Below are 16,361 nucleotides of genomic sequence, written 5' to 3' on the forward strand. Positions count from 1 at the left end.
GCTCGAGCACCGTCCACGCTACACTGCCGATACCTCATCGCCAGCGAGGAAGATAATGCTTGGATGTGCCGGACCGGAGACCCTACGCCAGCTAAGGCCATTCTTTCTCCACCCAAGCCGTCAAACTAGTACCACTCTTCTTATATTACTCCATATATGGCCCTCACTCTCTTCGACCCCTCCATACTCTCAAAAGTCTGTGTATAGCCTACAAGCTGCAGGCAATGCGACTTGTCACGAGCAGTGTCCAGGTTTTCACCGTGGAAGCTTCCTAAGTTACTTGCATGGAAAGGAGATCTGATCTGATCTGATTGATCGCACGCCATCCTTGTCACATCATGTCTCTCTGCATGAGCTCATCGGCAAAATCATTGCCGAATGCTCAGGCAAGGTTTCTCGCTTCCAGAAGAACGTCAACGACCCCACTATGGATGAAGAACACAACTTCAAAAGGGCGATGGAATAGCTCTCGAGCTGGAAACGCAGGCGGAAAATTTGAGGGCGGTGTTGGGAAGCGCGTATCGAAGGGATGGACGACTTTCGGTGTGCTGGGCTTGATGGCTGCCACGGCATTTGGCACCCATGGTTTTGCGAAGTACCAAGCCGAGGGGCGGGAACTGAGGATGAGGGATTATTCCAGCCCAGACAAATGGGTGGAGCCGATATATGCCAGCAGGAAGGACATGGAAGATGTGAGTCTACCAAGAAGTTGATTAAGAAGTCGGGCGAGCCTTTTCTTCAATCCGTGGGGTTCTTCCGCGATTGGGGACACTTGTACCGCCAACACAGTCGTCAGCCTGTTGGCTCGGGGGTGGGATGGCTAGGTCCATTGGAGTTTCCTTTTTTCCATCCCGCTCCAATCGCTACGAAATTCCAGTGATTGATGAATCCTTCAGCTTGCTGCGTGTTTGGAACAAGTACTAATAAGAATTCTAGGCGATCAGAGAAATTCGTGCTGCAACGGGAGATGAAGATACCATTTCTCTTGACCCGGAAGATCTCAAAGCTCATGGCTATTCTGAGTGGTCCTCAACCAATATTGACGGTCTGCCAGTAGCAGTGGCCTACCCAAAGTCTACCACGGAAGTTTCCCAAATCGCAAAGATCTGTTACAAGTACAAGGTCCCCATTATTCCGTTTTCTGGCGGCTCTTCTCTGGAGGGCAATTTCTCTGCTCCATATGGAGGCGTCAGCGTTGATTTCGCTTACATGGACCAAATCGTTCAACTCCACCAAGACGATATGGATATTGTCGTTCAACCTAGTGTTAGTTGGATGGAACTGAACGAAGAGCTGGCAAGACGACAGAGCGGCTTGTTCTTCCCTGTCGACCCCGGACCAAGTGCCAAGATTGGTGGAATGGTGGGCACGAATTGCTCTGGGACGAACGCGGTTCGCTATGGAACGATGAAAGATTGGGTCATCAACCTCACCGTGGTACTTGCCGACGGAACGGTCATCAAAACCAAGCGTAGGCCAAGAAAAACCTCTGCGGGATACAACCTCAACTCTCTTTTCGTCGGCTCGGAAGGCACCCTTGGCCTGGTCACAGAAATCACACTAAAGCTTGCCGTGGTCCCGCAAGAATATTCTGTGGCAGTCGTCACCTTCCCATCGATTCGTGATGCCGCGTCAGCAGCAGCGGGTGTCATGCGCGCGGGGGTCCAAGTCGCAGCGATGGAAATCATGGACGAGATCCAAATGCGAGTTGTGAACCTCTCTGGCGCCACTCCGTTCCGCAAGTGGAAAGAATCACCTACACTCTTCTTCAAATTCAGCGGCACCAAAGCATCGGTTAAGGAAAACATTGCGATGGTGTCTGCTATTGCGAAGGCTCATCGAGGAGGCAATTTCGAGTTCGCGAAGGATGAAAAAGAACAAAAGTTATTGTGGAGTGCGAGAAAAGAGAGTTTGTGGAGCATGATGAGTATGCGCAAGGAAGGCAACGAGGTTTGGAGCACGGATGTTGCGGTTCCTTTCAGTCGTTTGGCAGATATCATTGAAATAAGTAAAAAGGAGATGGACGACCTGGGACTGTTTGCAAGTATATTGGGTCATATTGGAGATGGCAACTTCCATGAGAGTATTCTTTATGACAGGAACGTGGTGGGAGAAAGGGAGAAGGTGGAGGCATGTGTGAAGAATATGGTGACAAGAGCGTTAGAGATGGAGGGGACTTGCACGGTGGGTTTTGAACAACCACTGCTGTGGTATTTTGCTGATGACGTGAGCAGGGCGAGCATGGTATTGGCATTGGGAAGAAGGAGGCATTGTTGATTGAAGTAGGACCTGATACTCTTGGTGTCATGAAGTCCATCAAGCAGGCCCTCGATCCACTTTGGATTATGAACCCTGGGAAGATTATGGATGTTCCCTCGCGAATCTGACTTTCTTTTTGGAGATCAATATCCTGATGGAAAGGCGGGATTCGAGAGGAAGTAATATTTCTTAACTGCCTGGCGATTTGGTTCTGCATCTTCTTTTCGGGTATAAACGGAGGATGGGGAGGCTGCACATTTGGGAGGCCCATTCGATTTTCGTTTCGGGGATCGCATAGATTCATCCTCCTCGCGGTTGATAGCATTTTGGTAGGAAGCATCCAGGGGTTAGCATTAACGAAGACACGATAATTTTCTTGCTTGTTAACTCGTCTCTTCCTGTTGGCCTTTTGCTCGGTCTCGCCGTCAAAGCCCAGATCGAGGCAAAGGGGAGCTGCAATACAACCCTTCGTCCCCGAACGGGAAGGTGGAAACGAAAAAAATCAATCCTCGTGGGGAGGTGAGGCACGTTGTCGATCAGGGCCAAGTTTGGCAATCAAAAGCAAACATGAGGCAAAAGGTCGGTATGAAGTACACCTCTTGAATGGGAGAGCTCATCTGCATGGCGATTTCGACAAGGCTTAGCGCTGTATGCTCGGCTTCCTCTCCCGAATGTTTTCATCCAAAGCCCGGTTTTGGCGTTGCTTTTTCGCTTGCAGCCGGCAAACATGAAAAGTCGGTATGGAAACCGGGGAAGTTGTGACGTGGTATTGGGGGTTCCAAGGCGCAGTTGGTGGCGTTGAAGATCTAACGGTGAGGAATTCGGAGCTAGGGTGTGTTTGTTTTCGTTTCTGGTTGTGCATGATGTTGCTCCGTTCTATTCGAGGAGGAAAAGTATTGAGTGCAACTAAAGATGGCAACCCCCACAGTGCCCCCCCCGCTCGACCCCGCTGTCGAATCGGACCAGTACAGTATGACATCTCTGTCTTTCACACGGAGACCCCACACATCGTGAGCGACCTCCACGCTGATAATGCAGGCGAGAGGTGACGTATGGTTAGCATTGGTCCTTTGAGCCTGACGTGCAGGAAGTGCGGGAAACTGTAACATCGAATTGTCGAATTTCAGGGGTACCAAATCCGGAAGTGAGGCTATTTTCGGATCTTTCTTGTGCGTCCAAAATGTGGAAACGAAGACGGGACTTTGCTTGCCCGCGGAGAAGTTTTGATCTGGGAGTTGCTGTTGATAGAGGCTTGCAGTTGAGAGATCCGGGTGGTTGGGGCAATGAGGCTCTTTCGGTACCTGGGCGCGAAGATCAGTGATAACATGCGGGAGGGACTTAGAACGTGGAGAAATTGCGGGACTGGTCAGAAATTCTAGCTCATATCGAGAGCTCGTTGCCCATCGAGCGGACGACACTCCCTGCGCCAGATGGACAACTGGAAGAATGCAAACCCAGAATAAGCAGCCAGCCATGAACATGTCTTGAGATGGGGATTAGAGGCGAATGCTGTTGAAGAAAATGCAAGGATCCCCGTCGTGTTCTCAGTATTGTGTCACGTGATGCCGCAAAAGATTTTGTAGCTGACGCGCTTCTTCGCGTCTCCGACTTAAGCTCTGCACTTCACCAGTGCTTCATCCCGAAACACCGCGAGAGGGGCAGTCTCAAGCAACGACCCCAATTGACTCCATTATTACTTCCATGATCTCAACGAAGCACATGCTTGTCAAGTCGAGCATTGGCAGGTCTTGAAGGTAAATCGATTAGCGATTCTCGTTTTTGTCACCCCGCTCCACTTTCGATATCAGTTGGATATCAAACCAAGAGTCAAGGCCGACCGTGCTATGCGCGCTGGCATATCCTCACCTTTCCTTCCGGTCTGCCAAAGTACATCACCTTCCCATTCTAGCTTCTTGCTGCTCTCCGCCGCTGTCATGCCACTAATAGCATTCACTTGCCTCATTACGACTTCGACTGTTTGAACGGGCGCCCCATCCATTTTCTCAAATCTATCTCTGCACATGCCTTCCCTCTTCAACCTTGTTTCCTCGCTCATTTCATTTCCACTCTCAAGGCTAACATCCTACATAGCAGTTTGCAGGCCACCTGTTATCCTGCGACACAAGACGTTACCTTATCGACCTCCCCTCCACTCCACATCACGCAGGCGAATCGCGTCTTCTGTCAAAACCTTATCACGACATTGCGACATAGCACAAATCCTCTGAAGTGCATCAGCTTCAATACCACCACCATAAACCATACACCGTTGTCTTGCACTGCTCGGACGACACGGCCGCTTCCTGATGCACTGTTACCGTTGAAGCTGACGTGGACGCCGTCAATTTCCACCCCCTTCACACACCGGCATCGAAGTATCCTGCATCACCTTCACCATGACTAAACACCAGGCTTCTACGTCTCGTTATTATGGACCGGGAATGGATCATTCTATTATCCGGAACCACCGCTCTGCCCCACGAACAACTATCCAAACACCCATAATCCTCAAACCATCCTTCGAGTGGCAAAAATGGGACGAGCTTGTTATCAGAGTTCGGGGCCTCGTAGATACAGAAACAACATATTCTGTGTGGAAGAACTTCAGATCCCAGGGAAATATCACCTTCATCGAGCTTTTTGAGACCAGAAGTGGACCACGAGAGATACAAGCAAAGGTCAAATTCTCTCCACCGCCTAAGGATCCCTTTTGGTTAATGTCTAAGCCAAATCCTGGTAAATACACCATGAGGGATGCCAACTACTGGTACGTGGTCAACGTTTCCATGAATGATGACAGGAGACAGGGTCTGCAAATTCAGAGTCCCATCCGAAGACACATCTTTTACGACCCCAAAATGAAGATGTCCGCTACTGCCCTCCATTTCGGCCTCATGATCAATCCGCAGTCCATAATGCCAATGCACTCTGTTACCCCCATCCAGGAAGACTTGACGTTCGTTGTTGATCTCCTGCGCAACCGAATCGTCGCATCCTTCAATGTGCACTTTCAGGATCCGCGTACTAATGGAGCCACAGACTATCTCAGCAATTCGAAAGTGGCAGAATACAATCGAGTCAATCGGTACATGTTTCAGGTACCGTTTGGTCAAGTGGAGAAGATCCAACGAATGGACCTTAACCCTCAAGTCTTTGCCCTGGTCATCACCCTAGATTCCCCTCCTCAGTTCTACCGAAAGCGAGAGGACGAGAAAGCCGGACATGCAGACGGAAGTCTAATCTGGTCTGACTTTGATACCTGGTACCGGCAGACGGATATTGTGTATGATCCTTACCGCTTGCAAACAGCCAAGGTCACTCTTCATAAAGAGAGACCAGTTATTGACATTGGTATGCGTCCCTGAATTTATAAAAATGACTTGCTGATTAGCCAGGCCGATGGACGACATATCTCTTTGAGTTCCCCCGCTACCGAAACTCGGATGGCCTCTTTGATACAATGAAGCAGGCTTTGCAGGACTTTAACATCGAGATTCTCACCGTTCCAACTCTCACCAAGGTCCCACCTCAGGCCGCCGCCCTCTGGTCTCTGATCGACCCGGCAGTGTCTACCTCAGGTTCTGGTAACCTACTGCATCTAGAAGGCAATGACCCCGCTATGTCCCTGCCTTTTGAGGTTCGATATCAACTGGAAGTCTGCATCTCTCGTGAAATTATCAACGAACACAACATCACCAAACCATTCGTCAAGAAGCTCGCAGAAATCGCGGCTAAGGATTCCACAAAGGCACGAGATATCCTTGAATACGTCGCAGGACAAGAAAAGCGTGTTTTCGATCCCATGTCGATTTTTAAAGACGTGGAGGCTCTTGGATTCTCCTCGAAGGCAGAAATTCCTCACTACTGTGCTTATTCTCGCAAGGCGACAATTACGCCAAGTACAATCTACTTCAGCACACCGACGGTTGAGACCACCAATCGAGTACTTCGACACTACGCCCGGGAGAACCAAGATTGCCGCTTTCTCCGCGTCCAATTTACAGATGAGCTGTTTGAGGTTTGTAAACTCAGCGCCGTTTACTAGTCTAAGCTAAACTTATCAGGGTCGTATCAATGCTTGTGCCGAGAAGCAGAGAAACGATGAACTCTTCACCCGTGTTTACCGAACTCTTTTCAATGGTATCCAGATCGGGGATCGCCATTACGAGTTCTTGGCATTCGGCAACTCTCAATTCCGTGAGAATGGTGCCTACTTCTTCTGCCCGACAGACCATCTATCCTGTGACGATATCCGCTACTGGATGGGGAATTTCTCTGATATCAAGGTCGTTGCGAAATATGCAGCTCGATTGGGTCAATGCTTCTCCACAACGAGAGCTATCAACGGACTTTCGAAGCCTGATATCGTAAAGATTCCTGACGTGTTCCTGGGGCAAAATAAGGAATACTGCTCAACGGATGGAGTCGGCAAGATTTCTCCCTTCCTTGCACAGATGATTGCGGCAGAGCTAGGTATTCGTTCAAACACAGCACCATCTGCCTTCCAATTCCGACTTGGCGGATGTAAAGGCATACTCGTTGTTTGGCCTGAAGCTAAGGACAAGGAAGTACACATTCGAAAGAGCCAGCAGAAATTCACTGCTACTTACAACGGCCTTGAAATCATCAGATGCTCTCACTTGTCCTGCGCCACTCTCAATCGGCAGACAATTACGATCCTGTCATCCCTCGGTGTCGAAGACGACGTATTCTTGAAGATGCTTACTGAACAGCTTGAGAACTATCAGAGTGCTATGAGTAACGACGACCTAGCTGTTAGTCTCCTATTGAGATACATCGATGACAACCAGATGACAATCAATATTGCCACCATGATCCGAAACGGCTTCATGGCCGAGAGAGATCCATTTGTGATGTCCCTGCTTCACCTTTGGCGCGCCTGGTCCATCAAGCTCCTCAAGGAAAAGGCTAAGATCATTGTTGAGAACGGGGCATTTGTTCTTGGTTGCGTAGACGAGACCGGAACGTTGCGAGGATACGCGAAGCCCACAGTGGCTCCCGGCGAGCAGCTCACGAAGGATGAGTTGCCACAAATTTTCCTGCAGATTCCAGACAAGACCGATCCAAATCGGTATAATGTCATTCAAGGCATCTGTCTTGTTGGGCGGAACCCGTCTCTGCACCCTGGCGATCTCAGAGTCGTGGAGGCAGTCGACGTTGAAGCCTTGCATCATCTCAGAGATGTTGTGGTCTTTCCATTGAAAGGCGAGCGCGACGTCCCGAGCATGTGTTCCGGAGGTGATCTTGATGGTGATGACTTTTTCGTCATTTGGGATAAGGACTTGAGACCACCGGAGTGGAACTGTGAACCGATGAACTATTCTGCTCCTCCACCAAAGGAGCACAATCGACCAGTCGAAGTCACTGATTTGATGAAGTTCTTCGTCCGCTTCATGAAGAATGATTCCCTACCGACAATTGCACATGCTCACCTCGCTCAATCAGACTTCCTCGAAGGCAGTGTTAAGGACCCAAAATGTACGTGGACCCCCCTTGTTCAGTTGTGAATCAACTGACATATAGAAGGCCTTGAACTCGCAGCCTTGCACTCTAAGGCAGTCGACTATGTGAAGACGGGCGAGCCAGCTCAGATGCCGAAGCGTCTGCGTCCTGGCAAATGGCCACACTTCATGGAGAAGCGGCACAAGCCGAAAGACGCTCAGTATCACTCGAACAGGATCCTTGGCCAACTTTATGATAAGGTTGAGACTGTCAATTTCAAGCCCCAGTACGAAGAACCATTCGACAAGCGAATATTGCGAGCATACTCGTTGGATGACGATATATTGAAGACTGCTCGTCAACTCAAGGGCAAGTACGACAGGGAAATGCGTCAGATTTTGGCTCACCACGAAGTCAAGACGGAATTCGAAATTTGGTCAACCTTTGTGCTCTCCAAGCCCCGCGTCGGCAGCGACTACAAGCTTCAGGAAGAGATTGGCAGAATTTCTGACGGTCTGAAGGACAAGTATCGCACTGAATGCATTAAGCACGCTGGCAGTAAAGATTTCGCCGTTCTTGGACCTTTCGTGGCCGCCATGTACAAGGTTACTAAGGAGGAAATGGACATCATGCTGGCGGAGTGCCGCTCAATGAAGATTGTCGGCGGCAGAGAGGTACCGAGACGCAAAATGGAGCCGAAATCCATGCCCTTGATGTCATTTCCATGGCTATTTGAGAAGGAACTTGGCCGCATCGCTACTGGCATTGATGTCTCCGACGATCTTGAGGATCTGGGCCTGGCTCCTCTGACTCTTGGCGAGGCTGGCCATACGCGAAAGCGACAAGGTGGCGGACTTGTTGATGTCGACGATTACATTCAGCAAGAAGACGGTATCATTGTTCATCGTGGCGAAGAACTTGACTTGTTCCGCCATGACGGTGACTCCGACGATCTCTCTGATGATGGCAATCTCGATATCAGAGACTCGCATGACTTCACAATGGGCGGCTCCGGAGAGCTTGTTCTGGCAACTGAGTTCCACATAGACTCACCAATCCTTGAGCACTTGCGCAGTGGTACTGGAGTTGAAGACGTTGTTCCGAGAACCATCTTGGACGGATTTGATGACCCGCGAGAGGTGCAATCCTATGACTCTACCGGCTCGAGACCGTCGTATTTCAAGAGTTGGCGACGAAGCTCATCACCCAACACTAATAATGCTGAGGGAAGCTCACCTGCGACTTCAGACCATGCGTCTGTTGCGACGCCTACTTCATCTCCCGTCGTCGACATCGCTGCCAATACCGCCGATCCAGAGCCTCCCGAGGAAGTTGAAGAAGAGATTGTTGAGCTCAAGATCAAGGAGTCGCCTTTGGAGAAGTTGTCAAAATTTGTTGGCGGATTAGCATCTGAAGCAACTCGTTCGGAGGAGGACGGTGTCGTGGAGGAAGAGGTCATGCCAGTTGAGATCAAGGGCTCTGTTTTGGACAAGTTGGCTCGCATGATGGACTCTTAAGTTTCTCCTGATCTCTGGTCTCCGTGAGGAGTGAGCTGGTGGTTCTTTCCCGTCCTTTGTAGTGGGCACTTCTGGGTTGATGAAGTTTGCATTGTGATCTCGTGGTGGGTTGCAGACAAGGGGTTTCCTTCTTTTTCGGTTGTTTCACTTCATGCTGCCTCAGCTGCAGTGAGTATCGGGTTTATTGCATGGGATTTTATGGATGTGAGCATCAGCGAAGGACACGGCGTTGCATTGCAATGGTTAGATCACATCTGGCAAGAACAGCGGCATATCGTATGGCGTTGGTTTTGATTGGTGATCAGCAGCAAGCTGTTTTTCAGATAGACGCCACAACAAATGGAGCAATTATTGCGCAACCTCATCCTTCTCTATGATGATATGTTTTCATGCTTTATATTTTTATGGGTCTCCCATGATACCTTTTACAAGTTTTGAGTGCTGGTCTCTTGGTGGTCGTCATATTCGCCATCCATTCTCCATATTCCGCGCACTTTTCTATCGGAAATTCTTTTCCTCTGATCCAATAGTCAAAATTTCAACTCCAGTTTGCGATCCCTCACTCAAACACCAATCTCCTCAACCGTCACAGTGCCATCAGGACCAACCAAGACAACCCGATTCTTCTCAATTAACGTCCACTCCTTTTCTTTATACGTCGTCGGCTCACTCGCAACAATAGCATGCTTCCCATGATCTCCCGCATCCCGCCTCGCATGAGGGTTGTGTCCCTCAGCACCCTCAGCCGCCTTCTTCCCACTCACAGCCTTCCCATTCCCCTTCCCATGCGGACCCTTTGCTCCGTCAGGATGATCAGGGAACTGTCTATTCAACGTCACGCCTGCAGCCGTAGAATAGTAAAGGGAAGGAGGCTGCTCAGTAGCATGATTCCGGTACCTACACGCAACAAGCGACCGTCCATCCGTAACGCAGATATTCAGATCATTAGGCTCTGCTTTCGCACCCAGCTCAGACTTCTGGATTTCAATGATCGTGGAGATCGTTTGCACTAGAGCGGCGTGCATTTCTTCGACGCTGTGGTAATGCTCCCACGCCGCTGGGAATGACGCCTCGCTTTCTTCTCCGGAGTAAGGGTTTGGGTTGTGAGAAGTAGAGGGGGGACACAGGTTCGTCATGAGGAGGGCGGCGAAGTGTTCCGTGTCGGTGCCGCCTTGGATGTGCGCGTATGTTTCTTGGGACATGGCGGCGCAGAGGGCGCGCTTGATGAGGGCAAAGGAGGAGATGTAGCCGTTGTGCATTATGGTGTGGATGCCGAAGGTAAAGGGGTGGTTATTGGTTGGTGTGATGGCTGTCGCTGTCGCCGCTCGAATGTGTGCCAGGAGGACAGGGGAGGACGTGTTGGCGCAGAGGCTGCGGAAGTTGGAATCGTGGAGGGGAGGTTGGATAGATTTGTAAAGTGCGGGGTGCAATGTGGGCTTGGTTGAGGAAGATGGAGAGAAGGTTGAGAGGTCGGGGCTATACCAGGCCATACCGAAGCCATCGACATTGAAGAGGCGGTTGCGGGTAGTTACTTCGGCTTCAGTTGTGTATTGGGTGTGGGCTGAGGGGTCGTGGGAGAGGAGCTTAGGGAGGTAGTGTTCGTGGACTTGTTTGGAAAGGGCGTGGACAGGTGCTGAAAGAGTTAGATGGGATTGAGAGGGAGGAAGGGAGGCGCATACTGACGAGGGCGTCTTCTAGAAGACATGGCTCCGTTGCGGAGATGTAAGCAAACCAACGACACATGGCGAGAACTTCCAGTGAGTATCAATTGGCCTTGAGAGAAGAGAAGAAAGTGGCTGAGGTCAAAGTCTAATCTCAAGCAAATGATTGACCACGAACTGAAATATTGGAATTGTTTCGAGACGAAAGCAAGGGAGAATGAAGAGAGAAAAGGAAGAGAAATATCACAAACTCATGCGTCCGATCTTACCGAGTCGTAAACCAGGAAGCTAGCTCGTGGGTAGGTGATCCAGTTGCAGTGCGTCGTTATGCGATGACGATGCAGGAATGCAGATGGAGGCAATGGCAGTGGCGCCGGAAAAGCTTGATTTTGGAGGGGGGCAGCCCCGCATTGGATCTGCCCCTGACGATTGTTCACACTCTTGAAGCGGAGAGAATATAATCTCTTGCATCTTGCACTTCCTCTACTGCGATGCCAAGGGGCAATGTTGGACCATGCAGAGTAATATCGCTCCGTATCCAGCAAGTAGCTTGGATGAAAGACTACCCCATCAAGTCAGTCTCCAAAACTCTTGAATTTCAGAGTAAATATGATTTCACGGCGATTCCCCAAGCCTTGTCGTTTCCCTGAAGAGCCTGAATCAGAAGGGTTTCCAGATCTCCTTCTGGTAAACTCAACCTCTTGCTCCACAAATCTTTGGTCTTCGAAGCTGGTCAGTCTCAATGGGGAGTTTGCAATCGACCTACCAACCTCAAACGTTGCGTCTACCCAGACAACCTAGCGGACACTTGTACGTACTGTGATGGTTTGTACACTACTACACTTGCAATGGAGGATGAAAGAAACAGAGATCTCCAGCTCGAACCTCGGGCTCGAGAGGAGAGAAGCGGGCCCTAGCGGACCGAGTAAGCGCATGAGGTGTAGTTCGTCCATTTTGGGATTAGTTTAAGTCGCAACCTCTTTCTAATTTCCACACGCTTAACTTTCTTCTTCCAGTGACATCAAAATATCCGAATTAATCGAGCCTTCTCTCAGGGCGTCATCATGCTTTTTCCATCCAGAATGCAAAAAAGCACATTGTTTCGCATGGCTACCAAATTTGCCGCACAACTGAAGCGCCTTCGCTTCCACCACGAATCGGACTTTCCCGTGGCGTCCAGAGGACCTCAACAGTTCTGCCGGGCATTTCCACCGTCACTTTCACCCAACCTCTTGAATTTCCGAGCCATCGGATCACGCTTGCGAGAAATATGGCTGGATTTCCGACATGCTGCTGAAATACAATGAAACTGCATTGAGAGCTTGCCGTTAATTTTCACGCAATGGACCCATTGACCGCCCTTTCGACGGCAGGAACCCTGAGCCAATTTGTCGATTTTGCACTCAAGATCTTGACAACAGGTCACCAGTTATACTCTGGATCACTCGCATCACTCTCGGCATATGAAGAGCTGAAATGTGTGGCAAGGGACTTATCAGGGCTCGCCAAGAGGTTGAGCCACGCACCGCGACATGATGGTGTTTCGGAGGCCTTGCAGGATGGAGCTGTTCTTGAAGATCACTGCAAAAAATGTGAGACTGCTATTCAGGATTTGATGGACCACCTCAGGACGCTCAAAGTGCAAGGAAAGAAAGGATCTCTGAAGGGTTTTCGACCAGCGCTGAAGGCGACCTGGGCTCAGAAGGACTTAGAAGCCTTGATCCAGAAGCTGCAAGGAGTTAGGAAATCTCTTGATAGCTGGCTGCTTGATATCAGGTAAGAATAACGACCGTTTTCGTGTTAATATCGGATGTTTATAATTCCTGTGTCAGCATCGATTCTGTATCATTACAGCAGGGAGAGCGATTTGCCCGTCTCGATGACAAGTCCCAAATGATCATAACCGCTCTGCTTGACTCACATAGCTCTCTTCCAAGCTACGTATTGGATCAGAGAACAGCCGTTGCACAAATGCTTGATCGGCTGGACTTGGCTGTCGGCAGCTTAACCAGATCAGCTCCAGGGGAAATTTTCACTGGCGAGTTTTCTCCACGAGCTGAAAATTCTAAGAATACTATCTCTGAGAGGACCACTCCAATTCAAGCTTTAGCAGACGAGTTGAAGCTCAAGCAAGAAGTTGAGGCATCGATTCTCGAAAATTTACGGTTCTCGACTACGACCGACCGGCTCGAAGAGGTATCCGAAGCACATCAAAGCACCTTCAAACGGATTTTCGAGCCACAGAAAGACAACGCATGGAGCTGCTTCTCATCTTGGTTGAAATCTGGAGATGGTGTTTATTGGATCAATGGAAAAGCAGGATCTGGAAAATCTGGCTTGATGCGATATATCTATCACCACCCCAAAACACAGCAGGAGCTATCCGAATGGGCAGGCCCCACAACGCTCATCAGAGCGGGTTTCTTCTTCTGGAATACAGGTACAAAAGAGCAAAGATCTCAACTTGGTCTTCTACGAGCTCTCCTTTTCGAAATCCTCGACGGATCTCGAGATTTGATACCTGTAGTCCTGCCCTGGCTCTGGGCTAGATCCTATTCGCAGGCGCTCGATCCACTGACGCCTCACTCGCCAGAGAAGAAGCTGTCATTGTCCAGTTTAACACAAGCTTTTACCATCCTTGTGCAGCAGACGAAAGTCCCGCTGAAACTTTGTTTGTTCATTGATGGTCTGGACGAGTACGAAGGAGACTTTAGCAAGATTGTGGGTGTATTCGAGGGGCTCTCTCGCTCCCAAAATGTCAAACTTTGTGTCTCAAGCCAGCCATTGATCGTGTTTGAGGACACATTTTCCGCCTTTCCTGGTCTCAAGTTGCAGGATCTGACACTCAACGATGTCGAGAAATATGTCAAGGAAGAGCTGACAACAAGTGAGAGATATCAGCAACTTGCAGCGAAAGAACCCATCCCCGCCGCCGAGCTGGAGCAAGAAATTGTTACCTCTGCGGATGGGGTGTTTCTTTGGGTTCGACTTGTTGTCGAGTGTCTGTTGAGCGGTTTCGGAAATGACAACGGTGTCCACGATTTGCAAAGCAGACTTCGAGTTCTTCCCACAGATCTCAAGCAGCTCTATCATCATCTGTTAATGAACAAGATTGACCCCGTTTACATGGATGACGCTACGAAAATGTTCAAGATCATACGGGAGACTAAAGATTCGGAACTTAGTGTCCTTGCATTTGCTCTTACTGACGAGAGTTACTTTGAGAAGGCAATCACCAGCCCACTTCGTCCGTGGAATGAAGGGGAAATAACGTCCGCTTGCCAGAAAATGGAAGATCGAATGAAAGCTCGTTGTGCTGGCTTGATCGAAATCTCCGGTACAGTCACAGAAGCGCTGTACGAGCCGGCGTCGAAGGCAAATGGCAAAGTGCAATATCTCCACCGGACAGTCAGGGATTATCTGGAAAAGCCTGAAATCCACAATTTGATAACTTCTCACATCAAGAAGCTCCAATTCGATGCAAATATCAGTCTGCTCCAATCGTCGCTGCTTCAGCTGAAGATCATTCCCAAACACAATACACAGTCCAGATTTTGGGATCTGGCCAGAGAGGCTATGCAATACGCTTCGGCCGCGGATTTGAGCACTGAATCCCACATGGCATTGGTCCATGAATTAGGAAAGACAATAAAGGCGCACAGGAGAACTTCCACCAGCTTCTATCCGGAAAAGTGGTCGGAGTCATTCCTGGCAGTTGCTGTTCAATACAATCTGTGGTCCTACGTTGAAAAGCAACTCAGTTCCCAAGAACTCCTTAAACAAGGGGTGACTGTCCGAACTCTCCTGGCGTACGCTCTTGGAGCACGAAGCTTTCATAACTATGATGTCGCACACAACAAGGAGATGGTTGGCCTTCTCCTGAAGCATGCAACAAAGAACGGAACGAACTCCAACATATTTAAGACGTCAAGTATCTGGCAACAGGTGCTCCAGCCTCTCGAGGAACGGTACTTGGAGCAAGAATTCTTTGTCCGTCAGTTTGATGTGATCAGGCTATTCTTGCAATACGGAGCGGATCCGCAAGCTATCTGCATTCTCAAAGATGGGAGGGAGCTTACGGCAGATACGATTATTCGAGAGGGACTACCCAAATATCCGCATCCTGCTACTGAGGATATACTGCGCATGCTAGATGTTCAAGAAGCTCTTGAGAAGCCCAAGCCCTCGGTGATTCAGCGCTTTTCTTCGTGGTCAGCGCGCAAACCCAAGGCAAAGAACACGACGGCACTCATATGATGAGTATGTGCCTTATGATTGGGCTCCGCTGGGGAAGCAAAGAGACTCCGTAACTTGAACCTGGGACATCGCCCGCAGGATCGTGGTCGAGAATCTTTCTCACAGCAGCCCCCATTGATATCGCGACCCTCTATGATGACCAAAGTCGCTCGTTGTTGAAGATATTTCTGTGCTGCTCATCAATTGTCTCCTTGAAGCGACTCAAACTCCCCAAGTATGCCAAGTCAATTCATATATCCAAGTCGCTGCCTTCCGTAGAAGAAGAGAGGTCTCCGTCCATGACGATCGGGACTGCGGAAAGGGCTTGGCCGCACAGCAGTCAAATATCTACATGGCGTTCTTGTCAGCAGTCGACATCGAAAGCAGTACAGCCACCAGTGGAGGATATTACCGGAGTATCGATTTCATATGAACGTAATACAATTTTCTCTTGGCCATTTAATGTAATCTGATTTTGTTGTTCATACTCGATTTCTGCTGCCATGTACTGCATTCTGTTTGAACTCTTTAGTTTTGTCGAAATAGGAAAAGCATCCCGCTGGCGAAGCCACGTCGTGGTGCGATGCAAGAGTTTCGATCTTCCTTGAACGAACCATCTTGCGAAACAAATTTGATTCAACGAGCTCCGTTAAGCGTTTCTTCCATTCCTGCTCATCTTGACAAATTGAAGTGCGTTGCTTGCGTGACCCCCAGTCCTTCGTTCCTTCCTCATGTTGTGAGAGCACACCCTGCGACGTGTTGCAAGCCTCCTCCCCATTAACAGGAAGGAGCCAGCGATCTTGGTTACTTCAATGACATCAACCAGTTCCCAAAAACACTGATGGAATGTGTTGGGAGGTATGAATTCTCCAGCACGAGGAAGCCTAGAATGCTATGCAGTGCGAATACCTTCATATATCCATGCTAACTATGCTCCTTCTTGCAAAGACAAGGGGAGATTGAGTTCTTCTGACGCTTGAATGATGTGTATCAATGCTTTGTAATGCTGAATGTATGCCGTGCGAGATCATGTCGCAGCATATCGCGCTGCACTGTCGTCCTGCTGCGTGACGAAATTTCGTTGTGTGTTAATCGTTGCAACGATGCTTCTCCTTTCTAGATTGAGAGGGAGATACATGCATCTCCTCAATAATTGAAATGCATGGGAGCTTTGTAATGCTGAACATTCATCGTGAGAGACCTTTTGCTCTGCAAAAGGCGCTGC

At 49.4% G+C, this 16,361-nt stretch overlaps 4 protein-coding genes across 4 annotated transcripts; 3 read left to right on the forward strand and 1 right to left on the reverse strand.

Annotated features, from left to right (window-relative positions):
* The first annotated feature begins 699 nt into the window (after positions 1-699).
* On the forward strand, positions 700-2,625 carry K444DRAFT_28386 (putative D-lactate protein). Its single transcript, XM_024871593.1, has 3 exons — positions 700-876; positions 937-2,184; positions 2,235-2,625. Exons 1-3 carry the CDS (start codon positions 817-819, stop codon positions 2,385-2,387), a joined length of 1,461 nt encoding a protein of 486 aa, XP_024734390.1. The 5' UTR covers positions 700-816; the 3' UTR covers positions 2,388-2,625.
* A 1,877-nt stretch (positions 2,626-4,502) lies between these two features.
* Positions 4,503-9,333, forward strand: K444DRAFT_28422 (RdRP-domain-containing protein). The gene is made up of 4 exons (XM_024871597.1): positions 4,503-5,610; positions 5,655-6,277; positions 6,324-7,758; positions 7,807-9,333. The coding sequence occupies exons 1-4, from the start codon at positions 4,656-4,658 to the stop codon at positions 9,237-9,239; spliced, it is 4,446 nt and encodes a 1,481-aa protein (XP_024734391.1). The 5' UTR covers positions 4,503-4,655; the 3' UTR covers positions 9,240-9,333.
* A 469-nt stretch (positions 9,334-9,802) lies between these two features.
* K444DRAFT_644386 (N-terminal nucleophile aminohydrolase) lies at positions 9,803-10,982 on the reverse strand (the record flags this gene model as incomplete). Its single annotated transcript, XM_024884956.1, has 2 exons — positions 9,803-10,872; positions 10,919-10,982. The coding sequence occupies 2 exons, from the start codon at positions 10,980-10,982 to the stop codon at positions 9,803-9,805; spliced, it is 1,134 nt and encodes a 377-aa protein (XP_024734392.1).
* A 1,156-nt stretch (positions 10,983-12,138) lies between these two features.
* K444DRAFT_28492 (uncharacterized protein) lies at positions 12,139-15,438 on the forward strand. The gene is made up of 2 exons (XM_024871603.1): positions 12,139-12,676; positions 12,733-15,438. Exons 1-2 carry the CDS (start codon positions 12,243-12,245, stop codon positions 15,155-15,157), a joined length of 2,859 nt encoding a protein of 952 aa, XP_024734393.1. The 5' UTR covers positions 12,139-12,242; the 3' UTR covers positions 15,158-15,438.
* The last annotated feature ends 923 nt before the right edge of the window (positions 15,439-16,361 follow it).

This window comes from Hyaloscypha bicolor, assembly GCF_002865645.1.
Source record: "Hyaloscypha bicolor E unplaced genomic scaffold K444scaffold_116, whole genome shotgun sequence".
In the NCBI taxonomy this organism is placed as follows: Eukaryota; Fungi; Ascomycota; class Leotiomycetes; order Helotiales; family Hyaloscyphaceae; genus Hyaloscypha; species Hyaloscypha bicolor.